Source organism: Chiloscyllium plagiosum, unplaced genomic scaffold (genome assembly GCF_037043375.1).
Source record: "Chiloscyllium plagiosum isolate Xiang-an unplaced genomic scaffold, Cpla_swu_hap1 HiC_scaffold_53Y, whole genome shotgun sequence".
NCBI classification, from domain to species: domain Eukaryota; kingdom Metazoa; phylum Chordata; class Chondrichthyes; order Orectolobiformes; family Hemiscylliidae; genus Chiloscyllium; species Chiloscyllium plagiosum.
The window spans coordinates 12105317-12127617 of NW_028270192.1; the positions used below are offsets into that span (position 1 = coordinate 12105317).

The 22301-nt window shown below is 60.9% G+C and overlaps 1 protein-coding gene across 1 annotated transcript in view; it reads left to right on the forward strand.

Moving 5' to 3' along the window:
- Positions 1-21974, forward strand: part of kdm5c (lysine demethylase 5C) — a gene marked incomplete at its 5' end in the record, with an annotated part of 62611 nt that extends 40637 nt beyond the window's left edge. The window contains 12 exon segments of the mRNA XM_087985670.1: positions 617-627; positions 630-740; positions 1267-1413; positions 4316-4434; positions 5108-5463; positions 6439-6577; positions 8858-9037; positions 19300-19440; positions 21370-21452; positions 21454-21628; positions 21631-21730; positions 21733-21974. Coding sequence (XP_087841796.1) covers positions 617-627; positions 630-740; positions 1267-1413; positions 4316-4434; positions 5108-5463; positions 6439-6577; positions 8858-9037; positions 19300-19440; positions 21370-21452; positions 21454-21628; positions 21631-21730; positions 21733-21974 — 1804 coding nt within the window.
- Between the last annotated feature and the right edge of the window lie 327 nt (positions 21975-22301).

The following is a 22301-nucleotide window of genomic DNA, read 5'->3' on the forward strand; positions in this document are numbered from 1 at the left end:
CAAAATGTCTGCATTGTTATGCCCCTAACATTGGATCGTCTCATTGGTTCGATGCTGGCAAAACAATAAACTCAAGCTCAGATGGGAGTTAGTATCCTGGGGCGTAATTCAAACTGGTTAAATTCAGATTGTTGTCAAAACAGCAACTGGAACTCAGGTATCTACTTCACGTCCAAATGTTTCATGTTTTCAATTTTCTGGGACTTGCCTAATCATACAAACAGGAGCTTGTAATCTCTCAGTTCAGAGCGGCATTCACTCTGTCCTAAAGGTACAGGACACACCTTCATCTTCATAGCACAGCCCTAACCCACATCCCCGATCAAGGGCCTAAACGGTGACTCTCCCACCCCTCGGATGCTGCCCGACCTGCTGTGCTTTACCGGCATCACACTTTTTGACTCCGAACTGCAGCATCTGCGGTCCTCGCTTTCCCCTAACCCACATCTAGAAACCCCAGCAACGTGCCCCCATTTTAACCACGCGGTGGTGGTGGTGATAACCACGTTACTGCGTGCTCCCGGCTGGTGGCCAGGGCGGGGTGGGTTGGGGGAGGGATTGGGAGTGGAGCAGTGACCTGACGGTGGGAGTGGGGTGCTCTCTCTGTCCCTGGCAGGTATCGGTACACCTGGATGAGCTGCCGGCCATGCTGCACAAGCTGAAGATCCGCGCAGAGTCCTTCGACACCTGGGGGAGTAAAGTCAAGACAGCGCTGGAGATGGAAGGCCAACAGAAGAGAAGTAAGCAGCGGCCTCCCCTGTTTGGGCAGGCCAGGCGGGGGCTGGGTGAATCCCACCCAGTGGGATTAAAGCCGGGAATCCTAACATTGCTTACTGTGGTGGGCAGCTCGATTGTGTCCTGGACAAACAAGCCCCATCTGGGTGATGGGTGACCTCAGGCCACCGCGCAGTAACGCATCTGTGTGTATGTGTGTGCGCGCATCTGTGTGTGCGCGCATCTGTGTGTATGTGTGTGCGCGCATCTGTGTGTGCGCGCATCTGTGTGTATGTGTGTGCGCGCATCTGTGTGTGCGCGCGCGCACGCCCTCTGGGAAATTGGACGGGCACCGAATGCCCCGCCATCCTGAGGGGACATCTCTGAGATGTCAGCGTGTCTGGGGTTATCTCCTCTTCTCCCCCCCAACCCCCGATTAATGGGGAGGGGTCTGTGGGCCTCTCCCAAGATGGCCGCCAGGTTGGACTGTGTGTGATGGAGCTGGTACCTTCTCATTCGCTTCTGTCTCCCCACAACCCCCTCTCCCCCCAGCTCTGGACGACCTGAAGGCCCTGGTCACAGAGGCCAAAGAGAAGAAGTTTCCGGAGAACCGGCTCCTGCAGCAGCTGAAGGGCAGCATCGAGGAGGTGGAGAAGTGTGTGGCTGAGGCCGTTCAGCTGGCTTCCACTCGCAAGGGGGGGACAGGTACGGGGGAGGGGGCAGGGGCAGGGGGCAGGGTTCAGCGCTCCCTTGACACATCTCGTTTAAACCTTCGCGAACCCCCCCCTCACCCCACCCACCCGCAACCCCCCCACTCCCCCCCGCACCCCCGTACAGCCCCCCTCACCCCCCACTCCCCCACTCCCCACTCCCTCCCTCACGCCCACACTCCCTCCCTCACCCCCCCACTCCCCACTCCTCCCCTCACCCCACACACCCCACCTCACCCCCCCTCACCCCCCCACTCCCACTCCCTCCCTCACCCCACACTCCCTCCCTCACCCCCCCCACTCCCCACTCCCTCCCTCACCCCACACTCCCTCCCTCACCCCCCCCACACCTCACTCCCTCCCTCACCCCACACTCCCTCCCTCACCCCCCATACCCCACTCCCTCCCTCACCCCCCCACTCCCTCCCTCACCCCACACTCCCTCCCTCACCCCCATACCCCACTCCCTCCCTCACCCCCCCACTCCCTCCCTCACCCCCCCCACTCCCTCCCTCACCCCCCCACTCCCTCCCTCACCCCCCCACTCCCTCCCTCACCCCCCCCACTCCCTCCCTCACCCCACTCCCTCCCTCACCCCCCCACTCCCTCCCTCACCCCCCCACTCCCTCCCTCACACCCCCCCACTCCCTCCCTCACCCCCCCCACTCCCTCCCTCACCCCCCCACTCCCTCCCTCACCCCCCATACCCCACTCCCTCCCTCACCCCCCCCACTCCCTTCCTCACCCCCCCACTCCCTCCCTCACCCCCCCACTCCCTCCCTCACCCCCCCCACTCCCTCCCTCACCCCCCCCACTCCCTCCCTCACCCCCCCCACTCCCTCCCTCACCCCCCCCAATCCCTCCCCCACCCCCCCAATCCCTCCCCCACCCCCCCCAATCCCTCCCCCACCCCCCCCAATCCCTCCCCCACCCCCCCACTCCCTCCCCCACCCCCCCACTCCCTCCCTCACCCCCCCCACTCCCTCCCTCACCCCACTCCCTCCCTCACCCCCCCACTCCCTCCCTCACACCCCCCCACTCCCTCCCTCACCCCCCCCCACTCCCTCCCTCACCCCCCCCACTCCCTCCCTCACCCCACACTCCCTCCCTCACCCCCCCATACCCCACACCCTCCCTCACCCCCCCACTCCCTCCCTCACCCCCCCACTCCCTCCCTCACCCCCCCACTCCCTTCCTCACCCCCCCACTCCTTCCTCACCCCCCCACTCCCTTCCTCACCCCCCCACTCCCCTCCCTCACCCCCCCCCACTCCCTCCCTCACCCCCCCCAATCCCTCCCCCACCCCCCCAATCCCTCCCCCACCCCCCCCACTCCCTCCCCCACCCCCCCCACTCCCTCCCCCACCCCCCCACTCCCTCCCTCACCCCCCCCCACTCCCTCCCTCACCCCCCCCACTCCCTTCCTCACCCCCCCACTCCCTTCCTCACCCCCCCACTCCCTTCCTCACCCCCCCACTCCCTCCCTCACCCCCCCCCACTCCCTCCCTCACCCCCCCCACTCCCTCCCCCACCCCCCCAATCCCTCCCCCACCCCCCCCACTCCCTCCCTCACCCCCCCCACTCCCTCCCTCACCCCCCCCACTCCCTCCCTCACCCCCCCCCACTCCCTCCCTCACCCCCCCCCACTCCCTCCCTCACCCCCCCCCACTCCCTCCCTCACCCCCCCCACTCCCTCCCTCACCCCCCCCACTCCCTCCCTCACCCCCCCCCACTCCCTCCCTCACCCCCCCCACTCCCTCCCTCACCCCCCCCCACTCCCTCCCTCACCCCCCCCCACTCCCTCCCTCACCCCCCCCCACTCCCTCCCTCACCCCCCCCACTCCCTCCCTCACCCCCCCCACTCCCTCCCTCACCCCCCCCACTCCCTCCCTCACCCCCCCCACTCCCTCCCTCACCCCCCCACTCCCTCCCTCACCCCCCCCACTCCCTCCCTCACCCCCCCCACTCCCTCCCTCACCCCCCCCCACTCCCTCCCTCACCCCCCCCACTCCCTCCCTCACCCCCCCCACTCCCTCCCTCACCCCCCCCACTCCCTCCCTCACCCCCCCCACTCCCTCCCTCACCCCCCCACTCCCTCCCTCACCCCCCCCACTCCCTCCCTCAACCCCCCCCCACACTCTCTCCCTCAACCCCCCCCACACTCTCTCCCTCAACCCCCCCCACACTCTCTCCCTCAACCCCCCCCACACTCTCTCCCTCAACCCCCCCCACACTCCCTCCCTCAACCCCCCCCACACTCCCTCCCTCAACCCCCCCCACACTCCCTCCCTCAACCCCCCCCACACTCCCTCCCTCAACCCCCCCCACACTCCCTCCCTCAACCCCCCCCACACTCCCTCCCCTCAACCCCCCCTGTCCCGTTCCTCGTCCCGCCCCCCCGTCCCGTTCCCCCCTCCCCCCCCCCGTCCCGTTCCCCCCCTCCCCCCGTCCCGTTCTTCCCCCCTCCCCCCGTCCCGTTCCTCGTCCCGCCTGCCCCCCCGTCCCGTTCCCCACCCTCCCCCCGTTGCCCCCTCCCCCCGTCCCGTTCGTTTCCCCCCCCCCCACACCCCCCCCGTCCCGTTTCTCCACTCCCCCCCCCCCCCCCCCCATCCCGTTCCCCCCCCCCCCCATCCCGTTCCCCCCCCCCCCCATCCCGTTCCCCCCCCCCCATCCCGTTCCCCCCCCCCCCATCCCGTTCCCCCCCCCGTCCCGTTCCTCCCTCCCACCATCCCGTTTCCATCCCATTCCCCCCCCTCCCACCGCCCCGTTCCTCCACCCCTATCTCGTTCCTCCCACACACCCCCGTCCTGTCCCGTTCCTCCCTCCCACCATCCCGTTTCCATCCCTCCCCCCCGTCCCTCGGTCTTGCTCATAGCTGTCCCTGTTGCCCCCACAGGCCGCTGCAAGAAGGTGGGAAAACTCCGGTGAAGCTGACCGTGGGTGAGCTGCGGATCTTCATTGAGCAGCTCCAGGGCCTGCCCTGTGTCATCACTCAGATCCAGGAGGTCCAGGTGAGTAGCTCAGCCTCCCACCGCTCCCCGAACATGGCACGACTGGCTTCAACTCCCTTCCTGCAGCCTGAGGTGCTGACAGAGTTTATTACTCACAGCATCGTCACTTATGAACCCCGGGCTGGCCCTGTCCCTGGGAGTGTTTGACTGGGGACAGTGTAGAGGGAGCTTTACTCTGTATCTAACCCCGTGCTGGCCAAGTCCTGGGAGTGTTTGATGGGGGAACAGTGTAGAGGGAGCTTTACTCTGTATCTAACCCCGTGCTGTCCCTGTCCTGGGAGTATTTGATGGGGGGACAGTGTAGAGAGAGCTTTACTCTGTATCTAATTCTGTGCTGTACCTGGGATTGTTTGATGGAGGGCAGGGTAGAGGGAGCTTTACTCTGTATCTAACCCCGTGCTGTCCCTGCCCTGGGGGTGTTTGATGGGGGGCAGTGTAGTGGGAGCTTTACTCTGTATCTAACCCCGTGCTGTCCCTGTCCCTGGGAGTGTTTGATGGGGGACAGTGTAGAGGGAGCTTTAGCGTTAGTTGGAAGAGTAGAGGAGTGTCACTGTGTCTCTGACATGAAGTTCTGGTCCAACCCTCCCGGTGAACACTGCGGTTGCTGGAGCCCCTGCCAATGGCTCTATCCCCAGTTCCCAAAGTGACGTGCTGTTCTGTCTGTGTCCCCTAGGAGCTGCTGGAGGATGTGGAGAAGTTCCAAACGCAGACCCAAGCCGCCCTGAAGGAACTTCCTGCCAACTCTCAGGAGTTCCGTCAGCTGATAGAGCAGGGTCAGCAGTTAGCTGTGGAGCTCCCGGAGATTGCCAAACTGCAGCATGAGGCGCAGCAGGCCGAGTGGCTGGACCAGGTGCGAGAGACCCTGGCAGCCTCTGGCCGGGTCACCCTGGAGCTGATGAGGCCTCTGATCGAGGCTGGCTCCAAACTCGCCTCGAACCCAGCCGTGGAGAAGGCGATGGCAGAACTCCAGGAACTGCTCACCATCTCCGAACGCTGGGAGGAGAAAGCGCAAATCTGCCTGGAGGCCAGGTACCGGGCGGAGGGAGGGAGGGACACGTATGGGAGGGAGGGTGGGAGGGACAGGTACAGGGCGGAGGGAGGGAGGGACACGTATGGGAGGGAGGGTGGGAGGGACAGGTACCGGGCGGAGGGAGGGAGATGTCTGGAGGCCTGGTATTGGTATGAATCGTCTCCTGTTCCTGTGTAACAGGCTGGGGGAGGGGGCTGAATGGCCTCCTGTTCCTGTGTAGCAGGCTGGAGATGCAGGGGGGCTGAATGGCCTCCTGTTCCTGTGTAGCAGGCTGGGGGAGGGGGCTGAATGGCCTCCTGTTCCTGTGTAACAGGCTGGGGGAGGGGGCTGAATGGCCTCCTGTTCCTGTGTAACAGGCTGGGGGAGGGGGCTGAATGGCCTCCTGTTCCTGTGTAACAGGCTGGGGGAGGGGGCTGAATGGCCTCCTGTCCTGTGTAGCAGGCTGGAGATGCAGGGGGGGGTGAATGGTCTCCTGTTCCTGTGTGACAGGCTGGGGGAGGAGGGGCTGAATGGCCTTCTGTTCCTGTGTAACAGGCTGGTGGAGGAGGGGCTGAATGGCCGCCTGTTCATTTGTGGGAATTGGGAGCTGGGTGGGGGGGAGTGGAACTGCAGAGTGCTTATGTGTGTGTACACGCCTGTGTGTGTGTTTCTTTGTACGCGTCTGTGCCTGTATGTGTGTACGCGTCTGTGCCTGTGTGTGTGTGTGTCCGTGCGCCTGTGCCTGTGTGTCCGTGCGCCTGTGCCTGTGTGTCCGTGCGCCTGTGTCCATGTGCCTGTGCCTGCGTGTGTGCCCTCGCGCCTGTGTCCACGTGCCTGTGCCTCTGTATGTGTCCGTGTGCCTGTGTCCGTGTGCCTGTGTCCGTGTGCCTGTGTCCGTGTGCCTGTGTCCGTGTGCCCGTGTGCCTGTGTCCGTGTGCCTGTGTCCGTGTGCGTCTCTCTCTCTCCGCCCCTCTCACACATCCTTTTGTGTTCAGACAGAAACATGCTCCCGCCACACTCGAGGCGATCATAAAGGAAGCAGAGAACATCCCGGTCGAACTGCCCAACATCGTGGCCCTGAAGGAGGCGCTGTCAAAAGCCAGGGCCTGGATCGCTGACGTTGAGGAAATACAGGCAAGTGCCCCAGAACGCTGCCTGTGGGATCTTGCTGTGCAGGAGCGGGGCTCCCTGTGACCGAATCACCCTTTCTCCACTCTTCATAGCAAGATCCCACAAACGGTCAATGGCGTCATCTGGACCCAAGACACCGCCTGCTAGCTCAGGGATGGACTTTGGGGGAGGCATTGAGGGGCATAACAGCCTCAAGGATATTCCTGGTGTTTTTGGCTTCCTCAGCACTGACCCTCCGACAGTGCCCACTCCCTCAGCACTGACCCTCCCACAGTGCGGCACTCCCTCAGCACTGACCCTCTGACAGTGCGGCACTCCCTCAGCACTGACCCTCTGACAGTGCGGCGCTCCCTCAGCACTGACCCTCTGACAGTGCGGCGCTCCCTCAGCACTGACCCTCTGACAGTGCGGCGCTCCCTCAGCACTGACCCTCTGACAGCGCCCACTCCCTCAGCACTGACCCTCTGACAGCGCCCACTCCCTCAGCACTGACCCTCTGACAGTGCCCACTCCCTCAGCACTGACCCTCTGACAGTGCCCACTCCCTCAGCACTGACCCTCTGACAGTGCCCACTCCCTCAGCACTGACCCTCTGACAGTGCCCACTCCCTCAGCACTGACCCTCCGACAGTGCCCACTCCCTCAGCACTGACCCTCTGACAGTGCGGCGCTCCCTCAGCACTGACCCTCTGACAGTGCGGCGTTCCCTCAGCACTGACCCTCTGACAGTGCCCACTCCCTCAGCACTGACCCTCCGACAGTGCCCACTCCCTCAGCACTGACCCTCCGACAGTGCGGCGCTCCCTCAGCACTGACCCTCTGACAGTGCCCACTCCCTCGGCGCTGACCCTCGGACAGTGCGGCGCGTCCTCGGCGCTGACCCTCGGACAGTGCGGCGCGTCCTCGGCGCTGACCCTCCGACAGTGCCCACTCCCTCAGCACTGACCCTCTGACAGTGTGGCGCTCCCTCAGCACTGACCCTCAGACAGTGCCCACTCCCTCGGCGCTGACCCTCGGACAGTGCGGCGCGTCCTCGGCGCTGACCCTCGGGCAGTGCGGCGCGTCCTCGGCGCTGACCCTCGGGCAGTGCGGCGCGTCCTCGGCGCTGACCCTCGGGCAGTGCGGCGCGTCCTCGGCGCTGACCCTCGGGCAGTGCGGCGCGTCCTCGGCGCTGACCCTCGGGCAGTGCGGCGCGTCCTCGGCGCTGACCCTCGGGCAGTGCGGCGCGTCCTCGGCGCTGACCCTCGGGCAGTGCGGCGCGTCCTCGGCGCTGACCCTCGGGCAGTGCGGCGCGTCCTCGGCGCTGACCCTCGGGCAGTGCGGCGCGTCCTCGGCGCTGACCCTCGGGCAGTGCGGCGCGTCCTCGGCGCTGACCCTCGGGCAGTGCGGCGCGTCCTCGGCGCTGACCCTCGGGCAGTGCGGCGCGTCCTCGGCGCTGACCCTCGGGCAGTGCGGCGCGTCCTCGGCGCTGACCCTCGGGCAGTGCGGCGCGTCCTCGGCGCTGACCCTCGGGCAGTGCGGCGCGTCCTCGGCGCTGACCCTCGGGCAGTGCGGCGCGTCCTCGGCGCTGACCCTCGGGCAGTGCGGCGCGTCCTCGGCGCTGACCCTCGGGCAGTGCGGCGCGTCCTCGGCGCTGACCCTCGGGCAGTGCGGCGCGTCCTCGGCGCTGACCCTCGGGCAGTGCGGCGCGTCCTCGGCGCTGACCCTCGGGCAGTGCGGCGCGTCCTCGGCGCTGACCCTCGGGCAGTGCGGCGCGTCCTCGGCGCTGACCCTCGGGCAGTGCGGCGCGTCCTCGGCGCTGACCCTCGGGCAGTGCGGCGCGTCCTCGGCGCTGACCCTCGGGCAGTGCGGCGCGTCCTCGGCGCTGACCCTCGGGCAGTGCGGCGCGTCCTCGGCGCTGACCCTCGGGCAGTGCGGCGCGTCCTCGGCGCTGACCCTCGGGCAGTGCGGCGCGTCCTCGGCGCTGACCCTCGGGCAGTGCGGCGCGTCCTCGGCGCTGACCCTCGGGCAGTGCGGCGCGTCCTCGGCGCTGACCCTCGGGCAGTGCGGCGCGTCCTCGGCGCTGACCCTCGGGCAGTGCGGCGCGTCCTCGGCGCTGACCCTCGGGCAGTGCGGCGCGTCCTCGGCGCTGACCCTCGGGCAGTGCGGCGCGTCCTCGGCGCTGACCCTCGGGCAGTGCGGCGCGTCCTCGGCGCTGACCCTCCATCAGATAGTGTGGTACGAGAGGTAGCAGTATGGAAGCCCCACTGGCTGATACAGGATGTGCTTTCTGGTCCCTTTCAGAATGGAGATCACTATCCCTGTCTGGATGACCTGGAGGGATTGGTGGCAGTGGGGCGTGATTTGCCAGTGAGGATGGAAGAATTACCTCACCTTGAGAGTCAAGTGACAACTGCCCATTCCTGGAGGGAGAAGGCCACAAAGACCTTTCTGAAGAAGAATTCCTGTTACACGCTGTTAGAGGCAAGTGTCGGGAGTTTTCCCCTGGGACTGACACGGTGTTGTACCTTCCCTTTGGAGACAGCTCAATATTCACGCTGTGCAGTCCCCCATCCCCCCCCCTCCCACCCCCTATATACCCCGTGCGTATACTGAGCTATGTTCCCCCCCTGTACAATCCCATGTGTATACTGAGCTGTATTCCCCCCCCGTACAATCCCGTGTGTATACTGAGCTGTGTTCCCCCCCGTATAACCCTGTGTGTATGCTGAGCTGTGTTCCCCCCCCCGCGTATAACCCCGTGTGTATACTGAGCTGTGTTTTCCCCCCCCCGTACAATCCCGTGTGTATACTGAGCTGTGTTCCCCCCTGTATAACCCCGTGTGTATACTGAGCCACGTTCCCCCCCCCACCCCGTATAACCCGTGTGTATACACTGAGCTGTGTTCCCCCTGTATAACCCCGTGTGTATACTGAGCTGTGCTCCCCCCTGTATAACCCCGTGTGTATACTGAGCCACGTTTTCCCCCCCCCACCCCGTATAACCCGTGTGTATACACTGAGCCACGTTTCTCCCCCCCCCCCCCCACCCCGTATAACCCGTGTGTATACACTGAGCTGTGTTCCCCCTGTATACCCCTGTGTGTATACTGAGCTGTGTTCTCGCCCCTGTATAATCCCGTGTGTGTACCGAGCTGTGTTCCCCCCCAGTATAACCCCGTATGTATACTGAGCTGTGTTCCCCCCTGTATAACCCCGTGTGTATACTGAGCTGTGTATTCTCCCCTGTATAACCCTGTGTGTATACTGAGCTGTGTACTTCCCCTGTATAAACCTGTGTGTATACTGAGCTGTGGCTCCCCCCCCCCCCCCCCCCCCCCGCCCCATGTATAATCCCATGTGTCCTGAGCTATGTTCCTCCCCCTGTATAATCCCGTGTGTATACTGAGCAGTGTTTTCCCCCCCCCCGTACAATCCCGTGTGTATATTGAGCTGTGCTCCCCCCCTGTATAATCCCGTGTGTATACTGCGCTATGTTCCCCCCCGTACAATCCCGTGTGTATACTGAGCTGTGTTCTCCCCCCTGCACAAACCCGTGTGTATACTGAGCTGTGTTCTCTCCCCGTATAATCCCGTGTGTATACTGAGCTCTGTTCTCTCCCCCCCCCCCCCCCCTCCCCGTATAATCCCGTGTGTATACTGAGCTGTGTCCACCCCTGTATAACCCCGTGTGTATACTGAGCTGTGCTCCCCCCCTGTATAACCCCGTGTGTATACTGAGCTGTGCTCCCCCCTGTATAACCCCGTGTGTATACTGAGTCACATTTCCCTCCCCCCACCCCGTATAACCCGTGTGTATACACTGAGCTGTGTTCCCCCTGTATAACCCCGTGTGTATACTGAGCAGTGTTTTCCCCCCCCCCGTACAATCCCGTGTGTATATTGAGCTGTGTTCTCTCCCCGTATAATCCCGTGTGTATACTGAGCTCTGTTCTCCCCCCCCCCCCGTATAATCCCGTGTGTATACTGAGCTGTGTCCACCCCTGTATAACCCCGTGTGTATACTGAGCAGTGTTTCCCCCGTATAACCCCGTGTGTATACTGTGCGTGTTCCCCCCACCCCCGTACAATCCCTTGTGTATTCTGAGCTGTGTTCTCTCCCCGTATAATCCCGTGTGTATATTGAGCTGTGCTCCCCCGCTGTATAATCCTGTGCGTATACTGAGTTGTGTTCCCCCCCCCGTATAATCCCGTGTGTATAATGAGCTGTGTTGCCCCCTGTATAACCCCGTGTGTATACTGAGCTGTGCTCCCCCGCTGTATAATCCTGTGCGTATACTGAGCTGTGTTCCCCCCTGTATAATCTCGTGTGTATACTGAGCTGTGTTCTCCCCCGTATAACCCTGTGTGTATACTGAGCTGTGTTCTCCCCCGTATAACCCTGTGTGTATACTGAGCTGTGTACTCTCCCCCCTGTACAATCCCGTGTGTATACCGAACTGTGTTCTCCCTCCTGTATAATCCCGTGTTTATACTGAGCTGTGTTCTCCCCCCGCGTATAAAATCGTGTGTATACTGAGATGTGTTCTACCCCCCCGTATAATCCCGTGTGTAAACTGAGCTGTGTCCCCCCCCCGTATAATCCCGTGTGTATACTGAGCTGTGTCCCCCCCATACAATCCCGTGTGTATATTGAGCTGTGTTCTCACCACTGTACAATCCCGTGTGTATACTGAGCCACGTTCCCCCCCCCAGTATAATCCCCTGTGTACACTGAACTGAGTTCTCCCCCCCCAGTATAATCCCGTGTGTATACTGAGCTGTGTTCTCCCCTGTATAATCCCGTGTGTATACTGAGCTGTGTCCCCCCTGTCTAATCCCGTGTGTATACTGAGCTGTGTTCTCCCCTGTATAATCCTCTTTGTATACTGAGCTGTGTTTCCCCCCCTGTATAATCCCGTGTTTATACTGAGCTGTGTTCTCCCCCCGCGTATAAAATCGTGTGTATACTGAGATGTGTTCTACCCCCCCCGTACAATCCCGTATGTATACTGAGCTGTCCCCCCCGTACAATCCCGTGTGTATACTGAGCTGTGTTCCCCCCCCCCAGTATAATCCCTTGTGTACACTGAACTGAGTTCTCCCCCCGTATAATCCCGTGTGTATACTGAGCTGTGTTCTCCCCCCCCCCCCAGTATAATCCCGTGTGTATACTGAGCTGTGTTCTCACCCCCCTGTATAATCCCGTGTGTATACTGAGCTGTGTTCTCACCCCCCTGTATAATCCCGTGTGTATACTGAGCTGTGTTCTCACCCCCCTGTATAATCCCGTGTGTATACTGAGCTGTGTTCTCACCCCCCTGTATAATCCCGTGTGTATACTGAGCTGTGTTCTCACTCCTGTGTAACCCCGTGTGTGTACTGAACTGTGTTTCCCCCCTTGAACAATCCCGTGTGTATACTGAGCTGTGTTTCTCCCCCCGCCCGTATAACCCCGTGTGTATACTGAGATGTGTTCACCCCCCCCCCCGTATAACCCCGTGTGTATACTGGGTTTTGTTCCCCCCTGTATAACCTCGTGTGTATACTGAGCTGTGTTTCCCCCCCGTATAACCCCGTGTGTATACTGAGCTGTGTTCCCCCCCATATAATCCCGTGTGTATACTGTGCTGTGTTCCCCCCCTTTATAACCCCTTGTGTATACTGAGCTGTGTTCCCCCTGTATAATCCCATGTGTATACTGAGCTGTGTTCCCCCCTGTATAATCCCATGTGTATACTGAGCTGTGTTCTCCCCTGTATAATCCCATGTGTATACCGAGCTGTGTTGTCCCCCCGTATAACCCCGTGTGTATACTGCGCTGTGTTCCCCCCTGTATAATCCCATGTGTATACTGAGCTGTGTTCCCCCCTGTATAACCCTGTTTGTATACCGAGCTGTGGTCCCCCCCGTATAACCCCGTGTGTATACTGCGCTGTGTTCCCCCCTGTATAATCCCATGTGTATACTGAGCTGTGTTCCCCCCTGTATAACCCTGTTTGTATACTGAGCTGTGGTCCCCCCCCGTATAACCCCGTGTGTATACTGCGCTGTGTTCCCCCCTGTATAATCCCATGTGTATACCGAGCTGTGGTCCCCCCTGTATAACCCTGTGTGTATACCGAGCTGTGGTCCCCCCTGTATAACCCTGTGTGTATACCGAGCTGTGTTCCCCCCTGTATAATCCTGTGTGTATACTGAGCTGTGTTTCCCCCCCCCCCCGTACAATCCCGTGTGTATACTGTGCTGTGTTCCCCCCCTTATAACCCCTTGTGTATACTGAGCTATGTTCCCTCCCTGTATAATCCCATGTGTATACTGAGCTGTGTTTCCCCCCCAGTATAATCCCGTGTGTATACTGAGCTGTGTTCCCCCCCAGTATAATCCCGTGTGTATACTGAGCTGTGTTCCCCCCTGTATAGCCCCGTGTGTATACTGAGCTGTGTTTCCCCCCGTACAATCCCGTGTGTATACTGAGCTGTGTTTCCCCCCCATATAATCCCGTGTGTATACTGAGCTGTTCTCCCCCCTGTATAACCCCGTGTGTATCCTGAGCTGTGTTCCCCCTGTATAATTCCATGTGTATACCGAGCTGTGTTCTCCCCTGTATAATCCCATGTGTATACCGAGCTGTGTTCCCCCCCCCGTATAATCCCGTGTGTATACTGAGCTGTGTTCCCCCCCGCCGTATAACCCCGTGTACATACTGAGCTGTGTTCCCCCCGGTATAACCCCATGTGTATACCGAGCTGTGTTCCCCCTGTATAATCCCATGTGTATACTGAGCTGTGTTCCCCCCTGTATAATCCCATGTGTATACTGAGCTGTGTTCTCCCCCCCCCCCCCCCGTATAATGCTGTGTGTATACTGAGCCATGTTCCCCCCCCCCGTATAACCCTGTGTACATACTGAGCTGTGTTCTCCCCCGCCCGTATAACCCTGTGTACATACTGAGCTGTCCCCCCCCCATAACCCCGTGTACATACTGAGCTGTGTTCCCCCCCCCCGTATAACCCTGTGTACATACTGAGCTGTGTTCCCCCCCCCCCCCCCCGTATAACCCCGTGTGTATACCGAGCTGTGTTCCCCCCCACATAACCCTGTGTACATACTGAGCTGTGTTCCCCCCCCCCGTATAACCCCGTGTGTATACTGAGCTGTGTTCCCCTCCCCGTATAACCTTGTGTACATACTGAGCTGTGTTCTCCCCCCCCGTATAACCCCGTGTGTATACTGAGCTGTGTTCCCCTCCCCGTATAACCTTGTGTACATACTGAGCTGTGTTCTCCCCCCTGTATAACCCTGTTTGCATACCGAGCTGTGTTTTCCCCCCCCCCGTATAACCCTGTGTACATACTGAGCTGTGTTCCCCCCTGTATAACCCTGTGTACATACCGAGCTGTGTTTTCCCCCCCCCCGTATAACCCTGTGTACATACTGAGCTGTGTTCCCCCCTGTATAACCCTGTGTGCATACCGAGCTGTGTCCCCCCCCCCCGTATAACCCCGTGAACATACTGAGCTGTGTTCTCTTTCCCCCCCCCCCCCCCCCCCCCCATATAACCCCGTGTACATACTGAGCTGTGTTCCCCCCCTGTATAACCCCGTGTGGAAACTGAGCTGTGTTCCCCCCGGTATAACCCCATGTGTATACCGAGCTGTGTTCTCCCCCCTGTATTACCCCGTGTGTATACTGAGCTGTGTTCTTCCCCCTCGAACAATCCCATGTGTATACTGAACTGTGTTCCACCCCCCGCCCGTATATTGCCGTGTGTATACTGAGCCATGTTCCCCCCCCGTATAACCCTGTGTACATACTGAGCTGTCCCCCCCCCCGTATAACCCCGTGTGTATACTGAGCTGTGTTCCCCCCTGTATAACCCCGTGTGTATACCGAGCTGTGTTTCCCCCCCCGTATAACCCTGTGTACATACTGAGCTGTGTTCCCCCCTTCTGTATAACCCCGTGTGTATACTGAGCTGTGTTCCCCTCTCCGTATAACCCTGTGTACATACTGAGCTGTGTTCTCCCCCCTGTATAACCCTGTTTGTATACCGAGCTGTGTTCCCCCCCCCCCGTATAACCCTGTGTACATACTGAGCTGTGTCCCCCCCTGTATAATTCTGTGTACATACTGAGCTGTGTCCCCCCCCGTATAATTCCATGTGTATATCGAGCTGTGTTCCCCCCCCCGTATAATTCCATGTGTATATCGAGCTGTGTCCACCCCCCGTATAATCCCATGTGTATATCGAGCTGTGTTCCCCCCCCCCCGTATAACCCTGTGTACATACTGAGCTGTTCTCCCCCCTGTATAACCCTATATACATACCGAGCTGTGTTTTTCCCCCCCCCCCGTATAACCCCGTGTGTATACCGACCTGTGTTTCCCCTCTCCCCCCCCCCCCCCCCCGTATAACCCTGTGTTCTCCCCCCTGTATAACCCTGTTTGTATACCGAGCTGTGTTCCTCCCCCCCCGTATAACCCTGTGTACATACTGAGCTGTGTCCCCCCGCCGTATAAACCTGTGTACATACTGAGCTGTGTCCCCCCCTGTATAATTCTGTGTACATACTGAGCCGTGTCACCCCCCGTATAATCCCATGTGTATATCGAGCTGTGTTCTCCCCCCCCCGTATAACCCTGTGTACATACTGAGCTGTTCTCCCCCCTGTATAACCCTGTGTACATACCGAGCTGTGTTCCCCCCCCCCCCCGTATAACCCTGTGTACATACTGAGCTGTGTCCCCCCCCTGTATAACCCTGTGTACATACTGAGCTGTGTCCCCCCCCGGATAACCCTGTGTGTATACTGAGCTGTGTCCCCCCCCGTATAACCTGTGTACATACCGAGCTGTGTCCCCCGCCCCCCGTATAACCCTGTGTACATACCGAGCTGTGTTCCCCCCCCCCCGTATAACCCTGTGTACATACTGAGCTGTTCTCCCCCCTGTATAACCCTATATACATACCGAGCTGTGTTCCCCCCCCCCCCCCCGTATAACCCCGTGTGTATACCGACCTGTGTTTCCCCTCTCCCCCCCCTCCCCCCGTATAACCCTGTGTTCTCCCCCCTGTATAACCCTGTTTGTATACCGAGCTGTGTTCCTCCCCCCCCGTATAACCCTGTGTACATACTGAGCTGTGTCCCCCCCTGTATAATTCTGTGTACATACTGAGCTGTGTCCCCTCCCCCGTATAATTCCATGTGTATATCGAGCTGTGTTCCCCCCCCCCGTATAACCCTGTGTACATACCGAGCTGTGTCCCCCCCCGTATAACCCTGTGTACATACTGAGCTGTGTCCCCCCCTGTATAATTCTGTGTATATACTGAGCTGTGTCCCCCCCCCCCGTATAATCCCATGTGTATATCGAGCTGTGTTCTCCCCCCCCCCCCCCCCCGTATAACCCTGTGTACATACTGAGCTGTGTCCCCCCTGTATAACCCTGTGTACATACTGAGCTGTGTTCCTCCCCCCCCGTATAACCCTGTGTACATACTGAGCTGTGTCCCCCCCTGTATAATTCTGTGTACATACTGAGCTGTGTCCACCCCCCGTATAATCCCATGTGTATATCGAGCTGTGTTCCCCCCCCCCGTATAACCCTGTGTACATACCGAGCTGTGTCCCCCCCCCCGTATAACCCTGTGTACATACTGAGCTGTGTCCCCCCCCGTATAACCCTGTGTACATACCGAGCTGTGTCCCCCCCCCCCCCCCGTATAACCCTGTGAACATACCGAGCTGTGTCCCCCCCCCCCCGTATAACCCTGTGTACATACTGAGCTGTGTCCCCCCCCCCCCCGTATAACCCTGTGTGTATACTGAGCTGTGTCCCCCCCCCGTATAACCTGTGTACATACTGAGCTGTGTTTTCCCCCCCCCCCCCATTTTCCAGGTGATGTGTCCCCGTCCCCCCCCGTATAACCCTGTGTACATACTGGGCTGTGTTCCCCCCCCCCGTATAACCCTGTGTACATACTGAGCTGTGTTCCCCCCCCCGTATACCCTGTGTACATACTGAGCTGTGTCCCCCCCCCCCGTATAACCCTGTGTACATACTGAGCTGTGTTCCCCCCTGTATAACCCTGTGTACATACTGAGCTGTGTTCCCCCCCCCCGTATAACCCCGTGTACATACTGAGCTGTGTTCCCCCCCCCCCCCGTATAACCCCGTGTACATACTGAGCTGTGTTCCCCCCCCCCTGTATAACCCCGTGTACATACTGAGCTGTGTTCCCCCCCCCTGTATAACCCCGTGTACATACTGAGCTGTGTTCCCCCCCCCTGTATAACCCTGTGTACATACTGAGCTGTGTCCCCCCCCGTATAAACCCTGTGTACATACCGAGCTGTGTCCCCCCCCCCCCCCCCCCGTATAACCCTGTGTACATACCGAGCTGTGTCCCCCCCCCCCCGTATAACCCTGTGTACATACTGAGCTGTGTCCCCCCCCCCCGTATAACCCTGTGTGTATACTGAGCTGTGCCCCCCCCCCGTATAACCTGTGTACATACTGAGCTGTGTTTCCCCCCCCCCCCATTTTCCAGGTGATGTGTCCCCCGTCCCCCCCGTATAACCCTGTGTACATACTGAGCTGTGTTCCCCCCCCCGTATAACCCTGTGTACATACTGAGCTGTGTTCCCCCCCCCCGCATAACCCCGTGTACATACTGAGCTGTGTTCCCCCCTGTATAACCCTGTGTACATACTGAGCTGTGTTCCCCCCCCCCGTATAACCCCGTGTACATACTGAGCTGTGTTCCCCCCCGCCACCCCGTATAACCCCGTGTACATACTGAGCTGTGTTCCCCCCCCCTGTATAACCCCGTGTACATACTGAGCTGTGTTCCCCCCCCCCTGTATAACCCCGTGTACATACTGAGCTGTGTTCCCCCCCCCGTATAACCCTGTGTACATACTGAGCTGTGTCCCCCCCCATAACCCCGTGTACATACTGAGCTGTGTTCCCACCCCCCCATAACCCCGTGTACATACTGAGCTGTGTCCCCCCCCCCCCCTGTATAACCCTGTGTACATACTGAGCTGTGTTCCCCCCCCCTGTATAACCCTGTGTACATACTGAGCTGTGTCCCCCCCCCCCCGTATAACCCTGTGTACATACTGAGCTGTGTTCCCCCCTGTATAACCCTGTGTACATACTGAGCTGTGTTCCCCCCTGTATAACCCTGTGTACATACTGAGCTGTGTTCCCCCCTGTATAACCCTGTGTACATACTGAGCTGTGTTCCCCCCCTTGTATAACCCCGTGTGTATACCGAGGCTGTGTCCCCCCCCCTGTATAACCCTGTGTACATACTGAGCTGTCCCCCCCCCCGTATAACCCTGTGTACATACTGAGCTGTGTTCCCCCCTGTATAACCCCGTGTACATACTGAGCTGTGTTCCCCCCTGTATAACCCCCGTGTACATACTGAGCTGTGTTCCCCCCCCTGTATAACCCTGTGTACATACTGAGCTGTGTTCCCCCCCCCTGTATAACCCCGTGTACATACTGAGCTGTGTGTCCCCCCCGTATAACCCCGTGTACATACTGAGCTGTGTTCCCCCCCCCCCGTATAACCCTGTGTACATACTGAGCTGTGTTCCCCCCCCCCCGTATAACCCTGTGTACATACTGAGCTGTGTTCCCCCCCCCCGTATAACCCTGGTGTACATACTGAGCTGTGTCCCCCCCCGTATAACCCTGTGTACATACCGAGCTGTGTCCCCCCCCCGTATAACCCTGTGTACATACTGAGCTGTGTTCCCCCCCCCCGTATAACCCTGTGTACATACTGAGCTGTGTTCCCCCCCCCCGTATAACCCTGTGTACATACCTGAGCTGTGTCCCCCCCCGTATAACCCTGTGTACATACCGAGCTGTGTCCCCCCCACCGTATAACCCTGTGTACATACTGAGCTGTGTTCCCCCCCCCCCGTATAACCCCGTGTACATACTGAGCTGTGTTCCCCCCCCCCTGTATAACCCCGTGTACATACTGAGCTGTGTTCCCCCCCCCGTATAACCCCGTGTACATACTGAGCTGTGTTCCCCCCCCCCCCCTGTATAACCCCGTGTACATACTGAGCTGTGTCCCCCCCCGTATAACCCCGTGTACATACTGAGCTGTGTCCCCCCCCCGTATAACCCTGTGTACATACTGAGCTGTGTTCCCCCCCCCCGTATAAACCCTGTGTACATACTGAGCTGTGTTCCCCCCCCCCGTATAACCCTGTGTACATACCGAGCTGTGTCCCCCCCCCCCGTATAACCCTGTGTACATACTGAAGCTGTGTTCCTCCCCCCCCCTGTATAACCCCGTGTACATACTGAGCTGTGTTCCCCCCCCCCCTGTATAACCCCGTGTACATACTGAGCTGTGTTCCCCCCCCCTGTATAACCCCGTGTACATACTGAGCTGTGTTCCCCCCCCCCGTATAACCCCGTGTACATACTGAGCTGTGTTCCCCCCCCCTGTATAACCCCGTGTACATACTGAGCTGTGTTCCCCCCTGTATAACCCTGTGTACATACGTGAGCTGTGTTCCCCCCCCTGTATAACCCCGTGTACATACTGAGCTGTGTTCCCCCCCCCCCCGTATAACCCTGTGTACATACTGAGCTGTGTTCCCCCCCCTGTATAACCCCGTGTACATACTGAGCTGTGTTCCCCCCCCGTATAACCCCCATGTACATACTGAGCTGTGTTCCCCCCCCCCCCCCCCCCTGTTTTCCAGGTGCTGTGCCCCTGTGCTGACGCCGGCTCCGACACTGTCCGCATGAACAAGTGGAGGAAAGCGAAGGAGAGCCTGTTGGATAAAGCTGACACCGATGGCCTTGGGCTTTCTGCTCAGGATCTCCGTGACCCCGGATCGATAGTGAGGCACTGCTGCTGCTGCAGGGTTTCCTCTCCTTTTCCAGCCGGTTTGACCGGGCGCCCGGGTGGTCACAGATAGGGACAAAACCGCGTGGCTGGGATAGAATCGAGGGAGGGCCGTGGGCAATAGAGAGACGTCGGTGCTCTCTCGGGGTGCACCTCTTGCCTCCCCCATGCTGAGCGGGTGAGACGCTGCAACTCTCTCACCTCAGCTTCACCCACCCCCCCCCCCCCCCCCCTTGCCAGCCAGACGTACCGTCTCTGCCATGCACCCGTGGGCTGGAGGTAGGCGGGGGGTTTCGTACCTCCGTCTCTCTCGCTGACTGGTTCCTCACTGGGGCAGGAGTTCTCACTCCATCTGCACGGGAGCCAGCTGTGATTTCAGGTTAAAAAGCTGAGGCAGATGAATGGAGTTCAGGTACACATCCACTGTGATCTGACCATTAGCGGCCTCAGCCAGCCGGGCTGAATGGCCTCCTGCTGTTCCTCTGTTACTGTTTCGAGGAGGGGCTGAATGGCCTCCTGCTGTTTCTCTGTTACTGTTTCGAGGAGGAGCTGAATGGCCTCCTGCTGTTTCTCTGTTACTGTTTCGAGGAGGGGCTGAATGGCCTCCTGCTGTTCCTGTGTCACTGTTTCGAGGAGGAGCTGAATGGCCTCCTGCTGTTTCTCTGTTACTGTTTCGAGGAGGGGCTGAATGGCCTCCTGCTGTTCCTGTGTCACTGTTTCGAGGAGGGGCTGAATGGCCTCCTGTTCTGTACCTGCCGCTGTGTCGTGACTCTGTATTTAATTGTGGAAACTGCAATTCTATCCTTTTGTTTTTCCCTCCCTCCGCCTCTCTGTGTCCTGTCCCCCATCCCCTCTACCCCCATTTCCCCCCATCCCCCCTCCCCATTCTCCATCCCATCCCCATCCCCTGTGTCCCCCCCCAACCCCCTCCCCCGTTCTCTCCCCATCCCCTCTCCCCTGTTTTCCCCCCATTCCCCCTCACCCGTTCTCCCCCCCCAACCCCCTCCCCCGTTCTCCCACATCCCCTTCCCCCCCCCGTCCCCTCTCCCCTGTTTCCACTCCCCCATCCCCCCTCCCCCGTTTCCACCCCCCCGTCCCCTCCTCCCCCGTTTTCTCCCCCCCGTCCCCCTCTCCCCCTTTGCCCCCCGTCCCCCTCTCCCCCTTTGCCCCCGTCCCCCTCTCCCCCTTTGCCCCCGTCCCCTTTGCCCCCGTCCCCTCTCCCCCTTTGCCCCCGTCCCCTCTCCCCCTTTGCCCCCGTCCCCTCTCCCCCTTTGCCCCCGTCCCCTCTCCCCCTTTGCCCCCGTCCCCTCTCCCCCTTTGCCCCCGTCCCCTCTCCCCCTTTGCCCCCGTCCCCTCTCCCCCTTTGCCCCCGTCCCCTCTCCCCCTTTGCCCCCGTCCCCTCTCCCCCTTTGCCCCCGTCCCCTCTCCCCCTTTGCCCCCGTCCCCTCTCCCCTTTGCCCCGTCCCCTCTCCCCCTTTGCCCCCGTCCCCTCTCCCCCTTTGCCCCCGTCCCCTCTCCCCCTTTGCCCCCGTCCCCCTTCTCCCCCTTTGCCCCCGTCCCCTCTCCCCCTTTGCCCCCGTCCCCTCTCCCCCTTTGCCCCCGTCCCTCTCCCCCTTTGCCCCCGTCCCCTCTCCCCCTTTGCCCCCGTCCCCTCTCCCCCTTTGCCCCCGTCCCCTCTCCCCCTTTGCCCCCGTCCCCTCTCCCCCTGTTTGCCCCCGTCCCCTCTCCCCCTTTGCCCCCGTCCCCCTCTCCCCCTTTGCCCCCGTCCCCTCTCCCCCTTTGCCCCCCGTCCCCCCTCCCCCTTTGCCCCCCCGTCCCCCCTCCCCCTTTGCCCCCCGTCCCCTCTCCCTCGATTCCCCCCCCCCCCGTCCCCTCTCTCCCGTTTCCCCACCCGTCCCCGTCCTGCTCCCCCCCCCCCCCCCAGATCCTGGCCTTTAAGGACGCTGAGCGAAAGGAGCGTGAGGGTATCCGGGTGCTGCGCCAGAGGAACGTGCTGAAGGTGATGGGGAAGGAGCCAGGAGGGGGACCCAGCTCCGGGAGGCTGCTTGTGTGGGCAGGAGGCCAGTGGCCCGATGCTGCAGTGTGAGCTCTGTAAGGACTGGTTCCACAGCTCATGTACCAGCTACCCCCGGCTCAGCCAGCAGAGGCACCTCGCCGCCTGGTGGGACTGGGACACCCAAATTCATGTGCCCCCTTGTGCCTGCGATCCCGCCGTCCGCGCTTGGAGATCATCCTATCGCTGTTGGTGGCCCTGCAGAAGCTGCCAGTCCGTCTGCCCGAGGGAGAGGCCTGCAGTGCCTGACAGAGCGAGCCATCCTGTGGCAGGACCGGGCACGGAGGGCCATGGCCTCCAAGGAAGTGACCACTCTCCTCGATCAGCTCACCGAGCTCCGGCAGCAACTCCACAACCAGATGGTGAAAGACACCATCGCTCTGAAGGAGAGGAGCCGCACTGTACACCATCACCGGAAGGTGAGAGGGGGCACTGCCCCAGGGAGGGAGTGGGCACTGTCGGAGGGTCAGTGCTGAGGGAGTGGGGCACTGTCAGAGGGTCAGTGCTGTGGGAGGGGTCAGTGCTGTGGGAGGGGTCAGTGCTGTGGGAGGGGTCAGTGCTGTGGGAGGGGTCAGTGCTGTGGGAGGGGTCAGTGCTGTGGGAGGGGTCAGTGCTGTGGGAGGGGTCAGTGCTGTGGGAGGGGTCAGTGCTGTGGGAGGGGTCAGTGCTGTGGGAGGGGTCAGTGCTGTGGGAGCGGGCGCTGTGGGAGGGTCAGTGCTGAGGGAGCGGGCGTGTCGGAGGGTCAGTGCTGAGGGAGCGGGCGCTGTCGGAGGGTCAGTGCTGAGGGAGCGGGCGCTGTCGGA